Source organism: Eschscholzia californica, unplaced genomic scaffold (genome assembly GCF_041429995.1).
Source record: "Eschscholzia californica isolate CP2 unplaced genomic scaffold, dmEscCali1.0.p SCAF_5, whole genome shotgun sequence".
In the NCBI taxonomy this organism is placed as follows: domain Eukaryota; kingdom Viridiplantae; phylum Streptophyta; class Magnoliopsida; order Ranunculales; family Papaveraceae; genus Eschscholzia; species Eschscholzia californica.
In genome coordinates, this window is record NW_028238472.1 from 1,009,858 (window position 1) to 1,027,067 (window position 17,210).

General features: G+C 37.8%; 4 protein-coding genes across 5 annotated transcripts; all 4 read right to left on the reverse strand.

Moving 5' to 3' along the window:
- Positions 1–641: 641 nt before the first annotated feature.
- Positions 642–3,762, reverse strand: LOC147535989 (uncharacterized). Of its 2 annotated transcripts, XM_086641779.1 has the most exons (6): positions 3,309–3,612; positions 2,782–2,962; positions 2,530–2,601; positions 1,968–2,403; positions 1,779–1,859; positions 642–1,313 (listed from the first exon to the last, which is right to left on the reverse strand). In XM_086641779.1, exons 1-6 carry the CDS (start codon positions 3,396–3,398, stop codon positions 815–817), a joined length of 1,359 nt encoding a protein of 452 aa, XP_086497905.1. In that variant the 5' UTR covers positions 3,399–3,612; the 3' UTR covers positions 642–814. The 2 variants fall into 2 exon arrangements, with proteins under 2 accessions (XP_086497905.1, XP_086497906.1); XM_086641780.1 differs by lacking the exon at positions 2,530–2,601 and having other exon boundaries at positions 3,309–3,762.
- Positions 3,763–4,409: 647 nt separating this feature from the next.
- LOC147535990 (endo-1,3;1,4-beta-D-glucanase-like) lies at positions 4,410–13,646 on the reverse strand. Its single transcript, XM_086641787.1, has 8 exons — positions 13,567–13,646; positions 6,538–6,695; positions 5,962–5,983; positions 5,562–5,688; positions 5,373–5,463; positions 5,186–5,275; positions 4,782–4,882; positions 4,410–4,681 (listed from the first exon to the last, which is right to left on the reverse strand). The coding sequence occupies exons 2-8, from the start codon at positions 6,683–6,685 to the stop codon at positions 4,541–4,543; spliced, it is 720 nt and encodes a 239-aa protein (XP_086497913.1). The 5' UTR covers positions 6,686–6,695; positions 13,567–13,646; the 3' UTR covers positions 4,410–4,540.
- Positions 11,017–13,573, reverse strand: LOC147535991 (endo-1,3;1,4-beta-D-glucanase-like). The gene is made up of 7 exons (XM_086641785.1): positions 13,421–13,573; positions 13,052–13,073; positions 12,086–12,212; positions 11,898–11,988; positions 11,721–11,810; positions 11,413–11,513; positions 11,017–11,303 (listed from the first exon to the last, which is right to left on the reverse strand). The coding sequence occupies exons 1-7, from the start codon at positions 13,566–13,568 to the stop codon at positions 11,163–11,165; spliced, it is 720 nt and encodes a 239-aa protein (XP_086497911.1). The 5' UTR covers positions 13,569–13,573; the 3' UTR covers positions 11,017–11,162.
- A 709-nt stretch (positions 13,647–14,355) lies between the features above and the next one.
- LOC147535992 (endo-1,3;1,4-beta-D-glucanase-like) lies at positions 14,356–16,850 on the reverse strand. The gene is made up of 7 exons (XM_086641783.1): positions 16,475–16,850; positions 16,320–16,341; positions 15,656–15,779; positions 15,485–15,575; positions 15,112–15,204; positions 14,880–14,980; positions 14,356–14,723 (listed from the first exon to the last, which is right to left on the reverse strand). Exons 1-7 carry the CDS (start codon positions 16,734–16,736, stop codon positions 14,547–14,549), a joined length of 870 nt encoding a protein of 289 aa, XP_086497909.1. The 5' UTR covers positions 16,737–16,850; the 3' UTR covers positions 14,356–14,546.
- Between the last annotated feature and the right edge of the window lie 360 nt (positions 16,851–17,210).

The following is a 17,210-nucleotide window of genomic DNA, read 5'->3' on the forward strand; positions in this document are numbered from 1 at the left end:
ATTTCTCTCACTCCTCAGTGGTTTAACAAATTGGGGCCGGCCTCATCACTTTTTAGACCAGTATTGGGGCCCAAAATTAAGCATGTTTTGGCCCGTAGTTCGGCCCCAATTAGTCAGACTTTTATTTCTCGTCACAGCCTGATCAATTAAAGCTGGCCACATCACTTTTCGGACCCGCCCTGAATTTCAGATTGTTTAGCATTTTTGTTGTTTTATGTTGTGTTTGCTTTTCTCTCTCTCTCTCTCTGTCTACTTGTCTTTAAAGTTTGAAGAACACAAAATGTGCAAGCTTCTCTCACCTGTTCTTTTGGAGTAACTTAATGGACTAAACAAGCAAAAAAGTCACTTTTGCTCCAACTAAAAGGTATAAAAGACTAGAAACTTTTTTGAGTTGTTTTCTACTTTCTACTAATTTTGATTAGCTTAACAACAAATCTGTAATTATCCTAGTTCACTTGGCAATACCCACCACTAATCACAACAACCTTAATCTGTTTTTATACTTTATTTGCCTAACTTGGGAGAATTCCATTTTACATGCCGTTCTTATCCTTAAGCTATCAATTTAGACCTTAACTTTTACCCTGATTAAGATTCTAGGTCCAATATACATGAATAATTTGAAGTTCATGGCCCATTGAACAAAAATTTACTTGTTTCCATATACACAAGGTTAATGGTGTTAAAACCTTATTACAAACTCTCATGTTTCGGAAGTTCTATCTTCTCTTCTTTAAACTCTGAAACACAGATTACTAAAACACACATCATCTGTCGATCTTGCTTTGGATTGTCTCACCTTCTCTAGTTCTCTTCACGCGAACTTCAGAACTGCAACAGCCACTAATGTCGCTGCTCTGAAGAAAATTTCGTTCAAACTCGTGTCTACCCTTTTCATCATCTCTTCCTCTTTCAGGCCCAACTTGTTTTGGTTCTTACCGATGTAGATGATACTATCTCGTAGTTTGTTCACAGCCCACGAGAGCCAAACAAGCCCGAACCCAAATCCTGTACTCATCATCTTCGACGTGCAGAAGGGTACCCTTCCACTAGAAACGTTACAGAGAACAGTGAAAACAACAGCAAGACCCGTTCCGGCAATGGTGGCTGAGAATTGGGTCAGTAACTGAGGTAGTTCTGGCCCGGATTTTTTTAGTGAGAGTATTGGTATTTTTCCCTGTCTTCTTCCTAGAATCAGAGATAGAAGGCTCTCACAAGCATGGACATTGCTTCTTCGATGTATATCACTCTCTTTTCCTGCTTTCCTACTGGTTTTCTTTGTTAGTGACTGCTTTAGCTTAGACTTCTTGGGGCTGGAACATCATATCCGCAAAGAAATGAGATGTTTAACATCGACAAAATAAAACGGATGTCCCTAAGACGATTCGATGAGCACAAACTCAAGTTATGATATTTGAGCACAAAGATAATACTCGTAGGTCTTAATGTTATATAGTTTGCAGTGGGAATGCTCTGTTATTTCCTATGAAAAATTCCAGCAGCTTAAACTGTGCTGTTTGAGACCTAGTTCACTAAATCATGGGTCAGTAGGTAGGTTAAAACATCTGTCATCGACCATTGAGTGTTTCTAAAAGAATGGTGGGATTAACCTATAACACACCAATACACCATGGCCGGAAGTAAGGGTATTCTCGTCTGATCTTACGAGTAGACAAAACAGTACACTACTATTGGGTAATAACCATCGGTCCAATCGATTATAAATCACCCCTCCCCTGATCTGGAGTGATAAAGTGAATTAGGTTGAGAGAGAATACCTCTTAGCAGGAGCAATTGTCACAGCTTCAAGCTTCAAAGAAGACTCAAAACCTTTTTTCCGTGCTTGACCGATCTTCTTTCTGTGCAATAAAATGATGATAATGTCACATTTCTAAAATGAGTTGATACTTCCTAGTTCACTATATGCCTTCAATTTATATTTAGAGAAAGGGTACGAAGATTCATACCTATCGAAGTAAGGAACCAACATCGGTTCTTTCGCTTTCTTAGTTGAGTTACTAAAAAGGTGATATTCCGAAATGATAGAAATTAGATCCTTCATCTCAACCCCAGTCCCTGTAAACAATACTCTTCCATCTGGGTGCATAATAAGTCTTGAGTTGCTCGATAGATCCCCTACAAAATCCAAGAGAGATTTTGGGGCGAAAAAGTTGTTTGAAGGATAGATAAGGGAAGGTTGAGATTCATAAAGGCAAACTTCATCGTTCATCGGAACTAATGGCTGTGGATTCATGCGCATCGCCAAAGTTTGAAGCCCCATGGGCTCAGTCAATAAAGAAAATTCTATTTTTTCTCCCTCTTCTTCACTAGATCTAGATATGAAGAACTCGCCGTGTTGTTTGGGAATCTCGTACCTATGGAGTACAGAATCAGCTTGACTACCTGCCGATAAAAAGAACGATAATATCAGGCTTTTCAGATAAAGACCCAAAATCTACGTTATTAAAGCTTCAATATGAGAATCTTCCCATTCGGTTAGGGTACTTCTCATAAGAACAACTACAAAACCTCGAAAACCAATAACTGCAGTTTCCTGCATTGCTAGATCAACCTTGCTGAACTGGTTAGAATCTGACTCGTCTGATTCAAATGGACCCCAAATCAGACATTTAGACGAGTCAGACGAAAACAAACATTCTGAAATCTGACTCTAGTCAATTTGAACCTCGAATCAAAATTCAAATTTGACTTAGGAAAAAAACAAACCCTACCTAAGCTACTCACGATGACTACAAACGTCAATCATTATTTTTCACACACCTTGAACATCAATAACGCCAGGTTCCTCGATTGCTAGATCAAGTGCGCTAAACTGATTAGAATCCGATAATCGTCCAATGGGTTTCCATGGATCGGTTAGATGATCCGACTTAAATTTCAGGCAATCTGGCCTTACCATCTTCAAACTTGTTCCAAGACTAGGGGTAAATGATTGGAATTCCTGAACCATATAAAGAAATACCACTTAATGAATGAGATTATGAGAGTAAATTGCTTGTGAACATCGCGAAAAAAAAATCAACCCTAATTCGTATTCGACTACTGTAATTCTACAAACCTAGTACCTAAAATCAATAAAATAGACAATTTTAGGCAAAATTTCTAATTTGTGTTTGCCCTAATTCAGAAACAAGAATAAATGATTGAATTGAACATACCAAACAACATAAACATCTAAATTCAATGATGCTCAATTCAAATCATGAATAAATAAAACAACCCAGATGAACAAATCAAAGTAATTACAGATCATAAATCCAGAAACTAAAATTAGGGTCTATTATTACCTTCCAATTCCTGTGATGGATACCCTGTTCTGGGTGAAAAACCCCATGAGGGAAAGTTGAAGAAGATGCCATTAAACAAAGCTCGACCATTTTTTTCAATTGAAACCCAGTTCAGAAAACCCTAATTCTAGTTTCTGAACTGGTTATGTCCTTAATTGAGCATCAAATCTTCAACAAAACAGAAAATTTACCCTTTTTTCCGATTCTTCTCAAAGCAGAAATGTTGCCCTAATTCTGATTTGGGATAAAAGAAGAAGAGGAAGGGAACCTAATTTGGACCAATAGTTTGTTCCAGATTCATCCTGATTCTTTACTTTGTCAGAATCGTGTGGTTCACACGATATCTTGGAATTGAAATTGCGACGGTTTTGAACCGAATCAAGAAACGTGGTCTTTTGGTAAAAAAAGCGTAGTGTTTTAGAGGACGGATAGATTTTGAGCAATATTTTGGACTAAATTTTCATACAAGCATTTGCAAGACTAATATTTTCTCGGACCTTGTAGATTTTTTTTTTGAGCAAAAGGCACTCCCAGAGGAATTCTGTAGCGACGCTTTCATATGTGATTTTAGCAACATTTATTTATAGATTATGTGTCAGTTTTAAAGAAACTCTTTGCAACGTTCCAAATGTGCTTTAAGTGACGCTTTTGCGTTGCTCCTAGCGACGCTTGAAGGATGCTTCTAGGGACGTTTTTGGATGCTTCTATCACGCGTACAGATTTTTATTAACGGTTTTAGCCTTACTTCCAGCAACACAATTAGAGATGCTTTTAGTAAAGCATTTAGAGAAATGCTTAACGACAATTTGGTGGTACTCTCAACAACTCTTTCAACGATACTTTCAGAGGTTCTCTTAGTGACAGTTTTAGAGTTGTATTTAGCTACGCTTTAATATATCCTTGCCAGCATTTTAGGTACTTTCGCAACTCTTCAAATGTTACTTTTGGCTACAGTTATTGAAGGCACTTTTAGCCATTTGTTATAATGTACATGTCCACAAGTCCACGGGCCTCCGAGTGGGCCTTCAAGTATGACCGCCAATGGATCAAGCACGACACGGCCGAAGGAGAAAAACCACATCCATCAAATAGGCAAATATATAAGTGAAAACATTTTAATAAAAATTATAACATAACAGAGTAATATCAGTTTACTTTATTGTTCACTCCAGCATTATAACATAACAGAGTACTTTCAAATCAATAATGATCATTTATTGAGAAATCTTAGCTCACTTCACATGTTTGGTGAACCATGCTAACAAGTCGTCGTGGGCTTCTTCCGCGGGCTTAACAGCAGCTTCATCTTCAACATTGTATCTAACAGTCCATCCGTGTGAAACGCCAGGAAATATCTTCACGAACGAATCAACCTACGTATGGGAAATCAAATATTTATCTTACTCCGACTAGAATCCTATGGTTCCCTCTTGAAGAAAAATCACAAAGACCTTGAAGCGAAAGAATATTTACCTCGGGTTTAGAAGACAAAACGTCTTCGAATTGTTTCACGAGTTCTGGTGGAGACATTTTGTCAATCTCGGCTCCAAGTATAGAGATTGGGACTTTAATCTCTGTGAAAATAACACGTGGTTTATTACTTATTAAGTCGAAGATCATATTTCTTAGGTAATAATTAACTTATTCGGTTGTGTTTGATAGCAACGAATTGTATTCCATGGGAGCGTGTTCCTTTCCACGAGTTCCATGGAAGTGATTCGAATTGCTTAAAAAGCTAACCAAATTAATGGAACTCGTCTAGTTCCACAAGAATGGAGACTATAAAACACAACCTTAAAAGAACGAGGAAAATATAAAGCAGTAAAGCTTATAATGTGGAAATAAGGTATTAAACTCTGAAGTGAAATGATTTGTACCTTTGATGTCATCGACAGTAACAAACGAAGGATGAAGCATTACGACAGCTTTCAAGTCATCAGACTTCCCTAAGTGTCCGACCACCTTCGCTGAAGTTTTTTTCAAAAACAACACCGTATTCATTTTCAGTTTCGAGGAAGAGAACCAATTGAAAAAAGATGTCGTGAAATTTTTCCGTAATCTTACCACCCCAACAAAAGCCAGCAGCTCCAATAGCAGTAATCCCTTTGCTTTTTAGAGCTTCGATAACTAGTTTAGCTTCTTCAGCTCCCTTATCCTACAACATCATCTCATCTTAAGAACGGAACATTCCTCACAATAACTATAGCCTGGATGAATTTGACGAAACATTAAACAGAAATAAACAATACTAACCGTTCCGTGATCTTTTATCCAGATTACTAATGGCCTGTCGGCATTTTCAGATGCATATGGATCTCCATGAAGGAAATCAGGCACTACGACATAGAACCCAGAAGCTGCAATTTTGTCTGCCAGCTTCCTTCATAGCATAATAGGGATGATACCCTTAAAAATTACCCATATTCACCAAAATCTTGTGTGTGTGTGTGTGCATATATATATATATATATTCAAATAAGCTTCGATAATTCAAAGTTTTAAATATAAAAGTTGATAAAATTGACTTGAGGATTCAAAGTTTGACATGAGATTCAGTCAAACTTTCAAAAGGAACTTGTCGCATCATTTCGAACGTCGTCAGTCCAGGTTCAAGATATAGATTAAACTCAGAAATAAAAAAGTGAGGGCTTACCTCAAATTTGGTGCTTCATATCCTGCAAAAATAGATCACTTAATTAAGGGGATAATTAACATAACAACAACAAATTAAGGCAAAGTTTAATAATAATCCAATACATAATCATCAAAACCCTAATCAAATTTTCATTTAAAAACAAATACCCATCTTAGAGTACTTAATCAACAAGGTAAATCATCAAGAAAAAAAGGGTAAAATTGCCTACTAACATAACCAAACTTTATCAAGTAAATAAGATTAAGAATTAACAAAAAATTAACATGACAACAATAAATTAAGACAAAGTTGATAATCATAATCCAATACATAATCATCAAAACCCTAATCAAATTTTCTAATAACAACAAATACCCATCTTAGAATATTCAACATCAACAAGGAAAATCTTCAAGAAGAAAAAAGGGTAAAATTGCCTACTAACATAAGCAAATCTAAATCCATCAAAATGAGTGGAATCTTTCATAAAGAGGAAACGGGTAATCACCAAAGATTGAGTAATTAACAGATGATGAATGAAATAAGAAGCAAAGATTGAATAAAGGCGGGAGAAAATAAAAGTTGGGTAATCACCAAAAACATCAGAAATCAGTAGAATTGATTTCTTGGAGACAAATGAACCAGTCACATAGGTACTAAGACCACCAAGTTCTTGAACAGAACCATTACCAGAACTTGAACTAAGGACTGGTGGATTCTCACAACACTGAGGTCCTGACATCTCTCTCTCTCTCTCTAGAAACTCAATTTTTTTCTCTCTCTCTAGAAACTCAATTTTTCTCTCTCTCTAAACTCTTGCCAATTTGCAGGAGATGTCTCAGAGCAACTCCAATGTGGTGGGGGCTGGGGCTCAAATTTGGGAGCCCCAGCCCCCAGCCCCCAGCCTCCAACCCGGGAGCCCCGGGGCTAGGCTCCCGGTGGGGCTGGGAGCCCCATGCTCCCGGGCTCCCAGCCCCCAAAATATGGCCGTTGGGAGCTCCAACGGCCACCTTATTTTATTTTTTTTTAATTTTTTTAAATTTTTTTTAACTAATTTTTTTTTAATATTCTTATTATTTTAAATACTACTTTTTTAAGTATTTTTCTCTAATTTTTATTTTTGTGTTTTTTTTTGTGTTTATCTTTTTGAAATTATCTCTCTCGAATAATATCACATTTTAATTCATAGTCGAAATCTAATAATTTATAGTCGAAATTTAAAATCAAAATTTCGCACACATACTTCGCACACGTATAATATATTGATTTGGGAGCCCCGGTTGGGAGCCCGACGTTGGAATTGAAGAAAGCCCCGGGGCTCCCAAAATTCAGGGGCTCCCAAAATTGGGAGCCCGAGCCCCACATTGGACTTGCCCTAAGAAAACAGAGGATGCCATTTTATTTGGAAAATGATATATATATATATAGATGTGACTTAATATGAACCATTGGATTCCCAAGATTTTAGATTGTATATAATACAAATTTTAATGTCGGGATTCTGTCCGATTGGATATGCTAAAAGAAGGCCAGCGCTTTGGGGAAAGCTAAATAGTTTTGGAGGTGTGAAATTTTAAAGGAAATATATAAAATTTTGAAAATTTTCCGGGGAAATATATTTTATGGGGAATATTTTCTAACACCTCATGTATTCGCCACCTCATCGTCTTCACCGGTGAAGGTCGCCGGCCGGCCAATTTCCGGTCGGCGACCTTCAACCATAAATTTTTTTTTTCCTTCTCTCTCTAAATCTGATCTAGAGAGAGAGGAGACCTCCATTGGAGGTCCCAACAAACCTTCAATGGAGGTCTCCTCTCTCTAGATCAGATCTAGAGAGAGAGGAGAAGGAAATTTTTTTTTTTTTATGGTTGAAGGTCACCGGCCGGAAATTGGCCGGTCGGCGACCTTCACCGGTGAAGACGATGAGGTGGCAGAGAGAGAGAAGTGAGGTGGAGAGAGAGAGAGCTGAGGTGGAGAAGTTAATTTGCTTTCCCCCTAAATAAAATTGTCAAACAAAATTGACCAAGTCCTCACACCCCGAAAACTATTTTGCTTTCCCCAAAGCGCTGGCCTAAAAGAACTGCATCAATCTAACCCATGTTTTATTTCCACCTTCAACTATAGTATATAGACCCTCAACAAAAAAAAAAAACTACAGTATATAGACAAAACGCCGCACAAAGATTTTAGTCACCAAGATTTGACCTGGGTACGGGGATATTTCGGATCTAAAATTAAGTTTTTGTTTTTTTGCTACGTAATCTTCACCCCCCCCCCCCCCCCCCCCCCCGTGTTTCTTTTTCTCTTGTTCTCTCTTCTTCTCTCTCGCTTTTTCACTGTCTCTGCCTCTCTCTCAGTCTCTTTGTCGCGATCTCTCTCGATTAATGTCTTGCTCTCACTCACTCTCTCTCTCTCTCTCTCTCTCTCTCTCTCTCTCTCTCTCTCTCTCTCTCTCTCTCTCTCTCTCTCTCCCCCACACACACATAAGTCTGCCAAAAGTAAGTGTTTCTTCGTTGAAACCAGACTTCGAGCAGAGTTTCTAGCAAAATCCTCCTCGGGGGCTTTCGTGGTTACTCGACCAACCACGAATCTCTCGTGCCCGATTGGCCACAAAGTCTGAGAAAACCACATATATAGAGAGGGAGAGAGAGACATAAAAGGAGAGGGAGACACTCAAAGAGAGAGGTCTACAGAGGTAGACAACAAGAGAGAACGACAACGAGAGAGAGATATCTACAGAGAGAAAAATAGACAATGAGAGGGCACAAGAAAGATCTAGTGAGAGATTGAGAAGTCTACCAAGAAACTGAGAGAGGGGGAGAGAGAGTAAGCGAGTGAGAGAGGCGGGCCGTGGTTGGAAATTTTGGTGGTCGTTGAAAGTTGTGGTGTGGAGGAGAGGTGAAGAAGAAAATTATGGGGCTAGTAAAAATCAAGTGAATTGTTGGGCTAACCAAATATTCCCCCTCAGTCAATCCTTTCTTTATTCTCCAAATATTTTTAGGATGTCCTAAAGAATCCACCTTATTAAACTGATAAACATGTGATTTTCTTTCTAATCGAGATAGGATCTAACTTTGATGATTTTCGACTTACAACATTCATTTGTAGAAGTTTATTGATAAACGACAATCTTAGATTTGAAGTTGAAGTTGTGAAATAAATATGTGTAGCATTACCCTTTTTCTGATCGAGATACATCGCAGTATTATACACCGAGATAAAATGGGGACCTTGACCTCTGTAACAAAATACGTATATATGCCTCGAAGAAGTACATGTTAACACCGAGATCATACTTGATTGTTTAGGCGGGTTTTATCAAAAGATAGAAAACTAAAACCATGTATATATTGAAATCGAGTCCTACCCTTAATATCATCAACTGTGAGTCTGTGACCATTGCAGGATGTAGCAAGACGACAGCTTTAACTAGATCGTCATACTGAGCTAGTGGCACAATTACTTTTCCTATAAGAGTTCAAAAATGTAGATCTTACTCAAATCATTCAAACAAGGGAAGAAAGAAAAAAAATCTTATGCTTAACCACGGGCCCTTGGTCATGGACGGAACGAATAATTTTTTATATATAAGAGCTAGTTTATATAAGCTACTCCAATGGACATAGACTTCGACTAGTACAGATCCGAAAAAGAAGTCTACTCGTTAGGTCTTCCACTCTTTCTAAAAGGAACCATCAATTGGTAGTGTACTAGCAGCTGCGCCCATGGTTGCATACTAGTGAGAAAGAAGAGGGAGAAAACTCTTACCACCCCAACAAAATCCCACAACTGCATAAGAGGAGATCCCTTGAGTTTTTAGAGCTTCAATATATGGTTCCTAAGGTTGCCTTATCCTAAAAATGGTTCAAAGTCTCACAACAATATTTAGCGTAGTTGAAAGGTTCCATGGTCCATACTTGTTGGCCCAGCTCAATGGAGTTCTCTAAAGATACTTGGAGATATTTTGGAGAGAATTCTCTAGAATATGATGGAGCACCTAGAGATTTCCTTAGAAATCTCTACATTGTTCCTAGCCATTAGAGCGATGCCATATAGTGCGATTGTGTCCGTCGATTTTGTAAGGGAAGTGGTATAAATAGGGTCACCCCCTTCATTTGTAAGCATCCAAGTGAGGATTCAAGCATTAGAGCTAAAGAGTATAGTGACTTGGGAAGTGTGCCCACGATAACTTTGAGTTCATAAGCAAAAGAGCTTAGCTCTTTGTAACAGTTTTGAGCATTCTTGGAGCTAAGCTCTCCTGGAGCATACTTGGTGTTTGATAGCCTAGTTAAGTCTAGGTTACTCTACGCATTCAATAGAAAGGCTTAGAATTGTACTTAGGAAGAAAACTAAGATGAGTGTCGCACGGTGCTAAAGTCAGAGGCAAAATTTTATCCCGTGACAGTTGGTATCAGAGCCACGTCGGAACCATGTCGAATGAGATCGAGAACATGCCACAAGAGATTGCCAGGAAGGAAAGGAGTCCTGCTAAGGCCAAGGGGGGCAAGTCTGTGCCAGAGAAGTCGGCAGACCGAGACTTCCACGGAGTCGAGGACGGTGGCAGTCGAGGAGAAACTAGACATGTTGTTGGAACGTGTAGACAACAACGAGGATTTCCCCATGACATGGCAGCAGTCCTAACTCCTAAGTCATCAATAAGAGATTGTCGAAGGTTTTTGGGATGCTTCTATCACGGTACAGATTTTTGTTAACGGGTTTAGCCTTACTTCGAGCAACACATTTAGAGATGCTTTTAGCAAAGCATTTAGAGAAATGATTAACGACGTTTTGGTGGTACTCTCAACAACTCTTTCAACGATACTTTAAGAGGTTCTCTTCGTGGTTCTCTTCGTGACACTTTTAGAGTTGTATTTAGCAACATTTTAGGTACTTTCGCAAATCTTCAAATGATACTTTTAGCTACAGTTATTGAAGCCACTTTTAGTGATTTGTTATAATATACGTCTCGACAAGTCCACATGCCTCCGAGTGCACCTTCAAGTATGACAGCCAATGGATCAAGCACGACTCGGACGAACGAGAAAAACCACATCCTTCAAATAGGCAAATATATAAGTGAAAACATTTTAATAAAAATTATAACATAACAGAGTAATATCAGTTTACTTTATTGTTCACTCCAGCATTATAACATTAAAGAGTACTTTCAAACCAATAATGATCATTTATTGAGAGATAACTATTACAGAAATCATAGTTCATTTCACATGTTTGGTGAACCATGCTAACAAGTCGTCGTGGGCTTCTTCAGCGGGCTTAACAGCAGCTTCATCTTCAACATTGTATCTAACAGTCCATCCGTGTGAAACACCAGGAAATATCTTCACGAACGAATCAACCTACGTATGGGAAATCAAATATTTATCTTACTCCGACTAGAATCCTACGTTTACCTCTTGAAGAAAAATCACAAATACAGAGAGACCTTGAAGGGAAAGAATATCTTACCTCGGGTTTAGAAGACAAAACGTCTTCGAATTGTTTCACTAGTTCTGGTGGAGACATTTTGTCAATCTCGGCTCCAAGTATAGAGATTGGGACTTTAACCTCTGTGAAAAGAACACGTGGTTTATTACTTATTAAGTCGAAGATCATATTTCTTTGGTAATAATTAACTTATTCGGTTGTGTTTGATAGCAACGAATTGTATTCCATGGGAATGGAGTCCATAAAACACAACCTTAAAAGAACGAGGAAAATATAAAGCTTATAATTTGGAAACAAGGTATGAAACTCCAACGTGAAATGATTCGTACCCTTGATGTCATCGACAGTAACAAACGAAGGATGAAGCATCACAACAGCTTTCAAGTCATCAGACTTCCCTAAGTATCCGACCACCTTCGCTGAAAAACAACATTTTATTCATTTTCAGTTTTCGAAGAAAAAAAGCAATTGAACAAAGATGTCGTGATATTTTTCCGTAATCTTACCGCCCCAACAAAAGCCAGCAGCTCCAATAGCAGTAATCCCTTTGCTTTTTAGAGCTTCGATAACTAGTTTAGCTTCTTCAGCTCCCTTATCCTACAAAAGTGTTCTATATCTTAAGAACAAAACACTCTACACCATAACTATAGTCTGGATGAATCTGTCTAAACATTCGAAACGACAGAATACTAACCGTTCCGTGATCTTTAATCCAGATTGGTAGTGGCCTGTCAGCATTTTCAGGTGCATATGGATCTCCGTGAAGGAAATCAGGAACTACAACATAGAACCCAGAAGCTGCAAGTTTGTCTGCCAGCTTCCTTCAAAGCATAATAGGGAGGATATCAGAAAAACTAAGACCTTCGACATAACAGAGATGATAGCCTTAAAAATTAGCCGTATTTAGGCCGGATATTCACCAAAATCTTATGTGTGTGTCTTGTTATACATATATATTCGAATAAGCTCCGATATATCAAAGTTTGAAACATAAAAGTTGATAAAACTGACTCAAGGGTTCAGGTTTAGACCTGAGATCTAGTCGAGCGACCACTGAGTCCAAGCGAACCCACAACTTGATCGGGTATATAGGTTGATCTTGAGTGCTTATAATATTATAACACCATACTAATCTAGTTACTCGAATAAGCCCCAATAGTGTAAAGATTCAAACATAAAACTGGCTCGAGGGTAAGACCTGAGAGCGTGTCGAGCTACCACTGAGTCCAAGCAAAACCACGACTTGATCGGGTATATAGGTTGATCTTGAACACTTATAATATTATATGCACCGCACTAACCTAATCTAGTTATTCGAATATGCCACAAAAGTTCAAAGATTCAACCGTAAAACTGTCTCGGCGGTTAGACCAGAGACTGTGGCGAGCTCTACCCCTAGTCCAAGCCGACACTTGAGTTGCTCGAGTAGACTGGTGATTGGTCTATCCTAACTGCTTATCGGTGTTCATCTTTTAACGGCCGAGATTCGGTCATACTTTCAAGGGGAAGTTGTCACATCATTTCGACATAAAATTCGTCAATGTTTCTGTGAACCAAGCATTTCCGCATAATATATTCCCACACACAGACACCACATTAAGATCGAAAACCCAAGTTTGTAGATATAAATTAAAATCAGAAACAAAAAGTGAGGGCTTACCTCAAATTTGGTGCTTCATATCCTGCAAAAACAAAATCAAGAATAAAAAAATTAACATAACAACAGCAACAAATTAAAACAAATAATCACAATCAAATACATAATAATCAAAACCTAATCAAATTTTGATCTAACAACAAATGCCAAATGTTCATGAAATATTCAATATCTACAAGGAAAATCATCAAGAAAAAAAGGTAAAATTGCCTACTAACATAACCAAATCCCAAATCCATCAAAATGAGTGGAATCTTTCATAAAGAACAAATGGGTACAATATAGATTGAGAAATTAACAGATGATGAATGAAATTAAAAGCAGAGATTCAACAAATGGGAGAAAATAAAAGTTGGGTCAATGGGTAATCACCAAAAATGTCAGAAACCAGAAGGATTGTTTTCTTGGAGTCCAATGAACCAGTCACATAGGTATCAAGACCACCAAGTTCTTGAACAGAACCATTACCAGAACTTGAACTCAAGACTGGTGGATTCTCACAACACTGAGGTCCTGACATCTCTCTCTCTCTCTCTCTCTCTCTCTCTCTCTGTAGAACTACAAATTCTTTCTCTTTCTAAACTCTAGCAATTTGCAGGATATGTCCTGAAATTTCTAGAACAGAGGATGGGGTTTTATATGGGAGAAGTTTGATAGATGTGGCTTAATATGAACCATTGGATTTCCATGATTTGAGATTGTATATATGACAAAATTTAATGGCCAATGATTTGCCACATTTTTGGAGCTTTATTTTGTCTAGATTCTGTCCGATTGGATATGCTAAAATATATTGCATCAATCTAACCCATCTTTTCTTTCCACCTTCAATTGAGAACATCTTGAACTTGGATGGAAACTCAGTTCCTATTGATATTGGTGTAGAGAAATGCTATCTGGTGGGAAAATGGGCTGGAAGCCGACTACAACCCGAAAGCTAATGTAGTCGACTCTCATTGGTCAGGGCATGGGGAGAGATAAACATCCTGGCCAATGAGAACCGGCCACATAAACTTCTGAGTTGTGATCAGCCACTTTTTCCGAGCCAAATAACATTTCTCATAAGTTTGTATGCTGACGCCTTTTATTAAACCGATGAACATATGATTTTCGTTCTGATATCTGTATGATGTAATGTCGATTTTTGATTTACGACGTTTACTTGTAGAAGATTGTTGATAAAGAATAAACTTTCCATTTTTTGAAGATTGTTGTGGTAAAAGCGAAATCTGCTAGATTTCATGTCCAAGTTGTGGAATCAATATTTGCAGTATTATTTGTATAACATATACGGTGTAAACGAGGTGTAATAATAAGCTTGAATCCAAATATCCAACATTACATATATATAGTAGTACAAGACAATCTCATCATCCCAATACACAAGGAGTAAAGCCATGAGCCTACTACATAGGCAATTTATTTGTACTAAACAAGGTGCCTACACCACAAACCCTTAACCTAGCTCCTACTTGGTGCTTATAAAAACTACTACAATTTATTGTGGAACAACGCTTAAGAGATGATGATAATCCCATGTAATATACTTTTTCAACCATGCTATCATGTCATTATGGGCCTCATTCGCAGACTTAACCGCTGCTTTATCGTGGACGTCGTATCTCAAACTAAATCCGTGTGCCACTCCGGGGAATATCTCCACAGCGCTAGGTACCTACACATACAGGAACCATAGTTCTCAAAAGAAACGTCATTTTGTTTTATTCAATTTTAGACGAGAGGATATATCATATGTTACGTTTTTTATTTTCCGAAGAAAATAACATTCAAATTCTCTAGCAATTAAGAATCACAATAGAAGATTACATACCTCAAGTTTAAAGGATAAAATCTCTTTGAATTTATTGATGAGTGCAGGCGGAGAGATTGCATCTAGTTGACCTCCTAGTATAGAAATGGGGACCCTGACCCCTGTAACGAAAAGCATACATACATATATACCCGAAGATCACATGTTAAGATCGAGAACATACGTGACTATGTAGTCGGGTTTTATCAAAAGATAGAAACTAAAACAATGTAGACATTGAAAACGATCATACTCTGAATATCTTCAACTGTGACCATTGCAGGATGTAGCAAGACAACAGTTTTAACTAGATCGTCATACTGAGCTAGCGGCACAGTTACTTTTCCTGTAAGAGTTCAAAAATGTAGGACTTACTCAAGTTATTCAAACATTGGAAGAAAGAAAAAGAAGATCGTATGGTTAACCATGGGCCCTTGGTCATGGACGAAACAAAGAATTTTTATAGATGAGAGCTAGTTTATATAGGCTATGCTAATTAGTACAACCACGAAAAAGAAGTCTACCCATTTGGTCTTTCTAAAAGGAATCGTTAGTTCGTAGTGTACTACTAGCGGTTGCGCCCATGGTTGCCTACTAGAGAGAAAGAAGAGGCACAAAACTCTTACCACCCCAACAAAATCCCACAACTGCAACATAGGAAATCCCTTTAGCTTTTAGAGCTTTAATAATTGGTATGGCTTCTTTGGTTGCCTTATCCTAAAAATGGTTCAAAGTGTCAAAACAATATTTAGCATAATATTAAAGGAGATACGCGATAAATAAACACAAAAACCAACCGCTCCGTGTTTTGCAATCCAGTCAGCATAAGTTGATGGACCATTATCAACCCAAGGATCGCCATGAAGAAAATCAGGGGCTACAACGTAGAATCCCGCTGCTGCAACTTTGTCTGCCAACTTCCTTTAAAAGTATAATAACATCCGTTATTGGATATCTATGAATTTGTCATTTCGGATAACGAACCAATCAAATATGAAGGTATATTAATTGTGCCTGAATTTTGTGCTCGACCAAGGGCTCAACCATCAAGTTACTACCTTTTCCGGTTAACAAAAAGTAAAGATGAAAAAAATGAACTTTCGATAGCTAACTACATTGTATACAAACCGAAGTGGAAAATAGGATTTTCAACATGATAAAAATGTTGAGAAATCAATGTGTTTGGTGGTATTGGGCCTCTCTCACCCCAAAAAACTAGCTCAAGAGGTAAGGCTTCTCCCACACTTATAAACTCACCCCATGCCCCTTCCACAACCAATGTGGGATTATCCCAATAATCTGCCCCTCACACGTTGTTATACCAGTGTTGGGTACCCCAAAAACTAGCTCAAGGGGTAAGGCTTCTCCGGCACTTATAAACTCACCCCATGTCCCTTCCCCAACCAATATGGGATTTTCCCATCACAATGTAGTTAATGAACAATGAAGAATTAGACATACCTCAAGTTAGGTGCTTCATATCCTGCAAATCAAGTAATAAAGGAGTTAGAACTAAAGAAATTTTGATAAACCCTAATCACTCAACATTATAAACTACAAACCCATTTGAGAAATTATACAAATTAATAATGAAAGATTGAAGTTTGGGTAATCACCATAAATGTCAGTAACAAGAATAACTCCTTTTTTGGAATTCAATGAACCACTAATATAAGTATTAAGTCCACCTAGTTTTTGAACATATCCAACTCCATTAATTGACCTAAATCTTGAGAATAAATGATAACAAGCTGATTTAATCCCACTAGAGGGAGTTATCACTTGATCTTTTACTAACCCATTTTGGTTAATTGAATGAGCTGAAATTAGGAGAAGAAAAAATGCAAAGAAGAAGCAAAAACCAAGTGATTTTGACATTTCTCTCTCTTAACAAACAAACCCCACTTTCTCTCTTTAAAATTCTGTAACTAGAATTGTATATGGAGTAGAGGTTTAATGGAGGTTTGAGAAATTTATAGTGTATGGGTTGTGCTATAATTGAATGGGTTAATTCCTTTTTGGCTACCATTTTGTGACCGGCTACCATTTTGGTCTTCAATTGTGTCCTCTTTACTAGTTTGATCCCTACTTTTGGTCCTCCTTTCCGATTTTGCCCTTCAAATATTTCTATTTATTCTGTTTTTTTAATTCTTTATCTCTCTTATTTTCTTCTTTATCCTACGCATCATACCTCTCTTTTTTCTTTCTCCCTTTGTTTAAACTTTTGTCGGTTGAGGGTCGTCGTTTAGGGGGCCTTACATTTGAACAAAAATTGTCTCTCTATTTTATTCTCTCTCACCTCTTCTCCATCACCACTACCACCCCAATCTCTTATTGCCTACCTGAAATTTG